Raw genomic sequence first — 6,236 nt, 5'->3', positions numbered from 1 at the left:
ACATTTAGAAGTATTGGAAAACCTAGTAAAATTACATGCATACATGTATATCTACAAGTCAAAAATAAATCATCTAAACATCATTCTAAACATAAAAATAAAGAAGACTATGAATAGTGTGGTTTCTGAGTCAATAATATTTCACACTATTGACCGACACAAAATTATCTCTTTGGTAAATCTGAAGCTGCAGTTCTTGTGTATTGTACACTTGTACATATAATATGGATGTATGCTGTCATATTTTTGAAAACCTTTAAACACATTTTGTATTTTTAGCAAAGTTGATCTCTCACACCCATCACCCGTTTGCCGCATCGGCAGTGCACGACTGCACGCCCACAAGCGGGGCCCAGCGGTAAGAGAGCAGAATTTCTACCCTGCAAGTTCCATGCGTGTGCGCAGTGTGCCGCACACACTCCCCGCACTAATCAGCACACGCCATCCCTGTCAAGTTGGCCCCTTCCTTCCATTCTTTAATTTTGTTTGGAGAATGATCTTGCAAGCATCCAGGCTTTACTAAATTTATTTATTTAGTAACCTTAATTGCCCGTCCTTTATTGCTGTATACTCATTTATGATCTCTGCGCGTGATTACTGCCAGATTGCCACCAACCAGCCGAAAAGAGGAGATAAATCCTTGCAAGGTTTTCCCTCCCCTCTCCCTTCCACCAAGATTGGCAACGTTCCCTCTCGTGCGCCGCTGCTCTTTCTGACGGAGTTCGCATTCGTGATCACAATCGTTCCAGTTTTCGCTGCTACGACTGAAAGAAAGGATTTTCCCGAGGTATGGTTTCGTCTCTGATCCTAGTTCATCTCCGTTCTTGATTTCCCCTCTCGGGAGGCGGAGATTCCGCGGTCAACATTAGGGGATTTCTCATGTGCTGATCTGATTTGGGGCTGTTTTTTCTCCATAGGATTCCCCATTCTGGTTCTTTGGTGTTGCAGACCTCGGCTGTTTACCCCTTTCCGGGCAGACGTTGGGATTTCTGGGAAGCTCCGTCTGTTCGGAGATGGAGGGGAATTTGCCACCAGGAACACTGATGCCCGGAGCCCCTTTCGACATAGAGCCGTCCTTCGAGTCGCGCCAGCAGCCATTTCAGCTCGCCCAGCCCCAGCTCCATCATGGTATGTTACCTTCCCCTGCGATTCCGGTGCAGGATTTCGTTGCTAACGCGGTGAAGATCTCACTGAGCGACGACGAAGACATAGACGATGGCCATGACTACGGCTGGAAGGCGGCCTGCCAGTCCCAGTGGCGCCGGGTCAAGTGGACCAGCGACATGGTCAAGCTGCTCGTGTCGGCCGTGGCGTACATCGATGAGGAGGTCGACATGGACTCTGGCGGCTCAAGCAGCAGGAAGAGGAATCACGCCATGCTGAAGAAGAAGGGCAAGTGGAAGCTGGTTTCCAGGTCGATGAACGAGAGGGCATTCGCCGTGTCGCCGCAGCAGTGCGAGGACAAGTTCAACGACCTCAACAAGAGGTACAAGAGGCTCACTGAAATTCTTGGCCGGGGAACAACCTGCCAGATCGTCGAGAACCCACAACTTCTTGAAGGTGTCAAACTCTCGGGAAAACTCAGGGAAGAAGCTAAGAAGCATCTCAGCTCAAAGCATCTGCATTATGAAGAGATGTGCTCATACCACAACCGCAATCGCCAGTGTCTGCTTGAAGATCCCACCCTTCAGAAGTCACTGCGTTTGGGTCTTAGGAGTCAAGATGATCATGGAAAGAACAACTCATTTGGTTATGATGATAACGATGATTATATGACGTTTTCGGATGATGACTACGAGGAAGATGATGAATTTAATGATGTCATGGAGGCCACTGCTGAATATCATCATCACATAAGTCATGGCACCAAGAAGCTGCGGATTGATCAGGGCGAGACACAGTCTGGGTCACATCTGTCAGAAATCGCTGCTATTGATGTGGACAAAGTTTGCGAGGGATCCGGCACTTCATCTGGTGAGAAGAAACTAGCTCAGGGGATTCAAATTGAGAAACAACGGCTGAAGATAAAAAACGATATGCTTAAAATGGATGAGCGCCATTTCAAGTGGCTGGGGTTCAGCGAGGAGAAGGACAGGGAACTCGCGAAGATGAGGCTGGAACATGAAAAGATGAGGCTGGAGAATGAGCGGCTGGAGCTGGAGCTGAACCTTAAAGAAATAGAGATGGGTATCAAACCAAAGAATATCTAGTTATTGCAGACTGGAAATGATAGAATTAGAACCTAGCAGTGCCGGAAATCATTTGTCTGTTTCAGGTGCTTACAGATTAATATGTAAATTGATCTGTAGCCCCGGATTAAATTTTATCTTAGCCAACTGCATATCGTTTAGGTGAATGACTATTCCAGATGTCAATTGCTTACAATTTGTACCTCCTGACATCTCAATATGATAGTTATATGTCTTTTATCTGTATATTGATATGTGGCCCTGGATTAAATTTTAGATCAGCTAACTGCATATCAATCAACTAAATGACTATATTCCAGATTTCAAATGTTTACAATTGGTATTTTTTGACATCTCAAAATGCTTGTATGTCTATGCTGTCATTAGTCTTCTGTTATTTCTCTGATTTGGCTTTTCTTTTGCTGTCGACCTGCAGCATGTTTCTTGTTCTTGTTTGCTACTCTTGTCATTTTTATGGCATCTCATCAGTCCATAGGAGGTCTCCCTGGTCATACCACCACCGGTGTGCTATAACATGTTGAGGGCATTGACTGGACGTGCTTGTGGAGCCCCAACATGGTTTTCAGGTTAATAGGATCTCAGGTTGCAAATTTGTAGACTTCTTCCCTCTTTCTAAATGACGTTTAGGATACCACTTGCATCAACCATCTAACTGTGCACAAGTTGTGCATTTGTTTTATACTAAACCATCAGGCATGAATTCAGTTTGTACCTCTGCGTTTAGAACTTTAGATCACGTCAAAAATTCTTTTGATTCTGATGTGGTGAATACCGGCTTCTGAGTTGACAAGAACTGAAGGGTTGCTCCGTTCAAAAAAAATAAAAATAACTGAAGGGTTGCTCTATTTCCCAGCAAACAAGGATATTGCCATATGGTCCATGGAACCTGGGAAATGTTTCTGGGATGGTAAAGCAATGGAGTTGCTGGTGCTGATATGCTTTTCACTGTTGGGGTCAAATTGTCTCTGAATGTGTCAACTAGCAAGCCCAGTTTATGTGCACTGGTTTTCAATCTTCATCTCTCCAGTAATTGTTCAGATTTTTTTCTAAAGGTTTGGTTGTTTCCGGTAATACCTGTTACGCAACTACCGGTGCGTTTATGTTATTAAACCGAGGATTGATGCTGCTATGTGACTAACTATACCCCTCTCCAAGAACAAACCTCTGATGGGCAATCATGCGAGGCAGACAGGAGGCTTTCCTGATTACGACCAAATTAACAACGGAACCACCTGTTTTCGTCCAATGATTATCACTTTGACAGAAGGGCCGCTGAATCATTATGCACGAACCTAGTGTGATTAGCATCACAAGGGAAAGGGCGTCAGGAAATTCTGGAGCCTGTCCTGCAGACAGACCAGCACACCGAGTCCAAACCCACCGCAATGACAGTGCAGTGCAGCAGGGCAGGAGTTTGTTATTCAGGAGTTGCCGGGTCCTGGGCTCCCCAGGACGTTGACTGGAGTCTCCTTGCATTTGCATATATATCTCGGCCGGCCTCCATGGCAACGCGGCACCTAATTAACCTACCGTGCCACCGGCTATACCGCATACTGCGTGTTCCTGGCTGCCTGCTTCCTCTCTGTTGCCCTCGTTCGTGCTTGCGGTGGTTTCGGCGGCGGCGGAGATGGGAGCTTGTGCGACCAAGCCTGCTGATCTCAAGGTAGAGGGCGACGCGCCTCTGGTTCTGGAAGATGCCGCGGAGAAGAAGGCCGGTGTAGTTGGGACCGACCTGGCCGCCGACGGCAGTCGCCGGAGGTCCCTCAGTGAGTTGCTCAAAGAGGTAAACAGCTTAGGTTCTTCTTCCCTCGCTACTTTGGCACGGTAAAGGTCATTAACCTTGCACCATGTATGCAAATGGCATGTTTAATCAGTCTACTCCTTGCTTATTCCATAAACCTGCTTTAGCAGCTGCCTCATCTGTCAGTCTTCACTTGCAACTAGTAACAAATTTGGTTTTATATTTCCCAGTACTTCAGTTATGTACTCATGTTTGATACATGTATAGCCACATCCCACATGAGAAAATCTAGCTACGTAGAGTGTCAATAAATTTCATAAGTAGCAGAATTTCTAGTACCCCTGCTATCGAGATGACGTATCCTGCAATTTGTGCTGTTTATACCTTCCTGACCCAAGAAGCTCTAATGTATCTGCTCCGTTTGACAGAACGCCGACAGTGACGTAGATGCTCCAGATGAGGAGGAGAAGAAGGCTGAACCAGCAGCTGCTCCTGCTGACAACACTCGAGCAACAACGGAGCTGCTCACAGTCCAGCCCTCCGTCACAACGACCGAGCAAGACCACACGGCTGAAGAACTGGGAGCAAAGGCTGAGCAGGATCCTCACACGCAAGCACCGGTAGCGGAAGAAGAGAAGCGTGTGGATCCTGATTCGGTTCAGGTTGCTGCTGTTCCTGCTCAAAGTGTTGAAGAAAGCAGTGTGGATCCTGATGCAGCTCAGGTTGCTGCTGATCCTGCTCCAAGTGTTGAAGAGAGCAAGGTCGTCGCTGATGCATCTGTCTGAAATAAATATCTGGGAGAATGTTTGTGCCCTTGAAAGAGGATTCTCGAGATTGACAATGGCATTCTTGTTTATTTGGGCGCCATTTTTTGTTGGGGTGTGTATGCCTGTATGCATGGCTAGGTTGTGCATCACTTGATTTTATTGGCATTCGACTGTTGATGCTGCTTGATTGATTGGACAGTGTACGTTGCAAATCGTTCTCTATATAAGAGGTTTTCTCCGAGTATCTCTAGCAGCTGCGGCGTAAAACAGGATGCGATAAACTGGATACTTGTTTTGCGGTGTAAAATTTGTCGCGAGAGAGTAGATCCCGCATAACTGTATATCCGATTTTGCGGACTGCGGTACATGTATGCAAGATCTGCTCTAGCGATTTTCTTCATCCATACCGCAAATAGTTTATCTGACAGTCAGTTAATTTTTTTTTGAAACTCATCATATATTAATATATTAAGCTAGTAAGTCGTCTCTTTAAAAACCGTCCCTCATGCCACGCGTGAGATGGGAATGCGATTAACTGGGAACCTACCCCTTGATACTCAGTATATACGGGTTCCGGAGGCACGGTTGAAATTTGCTGCAAAAAATTATCCGGATCAGGCCGTTTGAGATTTCTGGTCTGGATGTTTGTTCGACCAAAAACCACAAAACTGCAGTTTTTTTTTTAGACCGAAGGCACAAAGTGCCCGACTTTAAATTAATAAAGCCCTGAGGCGCAAACAGGTACAAAGTTTAGGGTACACCCCACATAACACATAGGACGGAAGATTCAGGCCACACTGGCCACGAAAGTAGCATATTACAACCCGGGACGATAAAAAGCGAACAGCTAAGTAGGCCCGCTTGGCCGGCGAGGTTGAGGTGGAGGTGGAGCACATGTCCGATCAAAGAGAGCTTTAAGCATTGCCTCCAGCTCGGGTCAATAGTGGTTCGTCCTTGTCCCTTTGGAGAGGTCGCCATAGCTGCAAGTTAAGTCCGGTTAGAAAAAAACAGCTTTGTTGGTTGTTTGGGAAAAAACAGCTTCGATTGTGAATTTATTTCGGATTTTCCAAAGCGCCCAGCAGATTGCCGCGAAAAGAACTCGCAGAATGCGTTTAGACTTGCTATTCAAGTTTTGAATACAGCTTTCCCAGTGTGGTAACACAGGAGGGGTTCCATGTCACTCCGAGCATGTCCCTAACTCCAGCCCAGACAAATTGCGCCAAGACGCATTGGAAGAAGATGTGATTAACATTTTCGGGGAGCCCACACAGAGCACACAGCCCATCGGAGGGACCTCTGCGCTTAAGGATCTCGGTCATTGGAGGGTAGGCGGCCTCTGGACAACTGCCACAAGAAAATTTTAATTTTTGTGGGAATCCTGTCTTTCCAAATCGCCAAGCTCAACGGCGACACTGGACCCTGCACCAAAGAGTTGTAGAGGGACTTGACCGAGAAACGGCCAGCGGCTTCCAGTTTCCAGAGCACTTTGTCTCCTCCTTCCGACGGAACCACGTCCTC

The 6,236-nt window shown here is 46.5% G+C and overlaps 1 protein-coding gene across 1 annotated transcript; it reads left to right on the top strand.

Annotated features, from left to right (window-relative positions):
• Positions 1-493: 493 nt before the first annotated feature.
• Positions 494-2,435, top strand: LOC124687265. Its single transcript, XM_047221058.1, has 2 exons — positions 494-787; positions 918-2,435. The coding sequence occupies exons 1-2, from the start codon at positions 578-580 to the stop codon at positions 2,208-2,210; spliced, it is 1,503 nt and encodes a 500-aa protein (XP_047077014.1). The 5' UTR covers positions 494-577; the 3' UTR covers positions 2,211-2,435.
• The last annotated feature ends 3,801 nt before the right edge of the window (positions 2,436-6,236 follow it).

The sequence above is a fragment of the Lolium rigidum genome, chromosome 2, assembly GCF_022539505.1.
Source record: "Lolium rigidum isolate FL_2022 chromosome 2, APGP_CSIRO_Lrig_0.1, whole genome shotgun sequence".
NCBI lineage: Eukaryota > Viridiplantae > Streptophyta > Magnoliopsida > Poales > Poaceae > Lolium > Lolium rigidum.
The sequence above is the reverse complement of the archived record's forward strand: the minus strand, read 5'-3'. Positions and strand labels throughout refer to the sequence as shown.

Coding starts and splice junctions, on each gene's coding strand:
- LOC124687265 (XM_047221058.1), top strand. CDS start 578: ATGATCTCTGCGCGTGATTACTGCCAGATTGCCACCAACCAGCCGAAA. Junction 788..917: donor AAAGAAAGGATTTTCCCGAG/GTATGGTTTCGT, acceptor TTTTCTCCATAG/GATTCCCCATTCTGGTTCTT.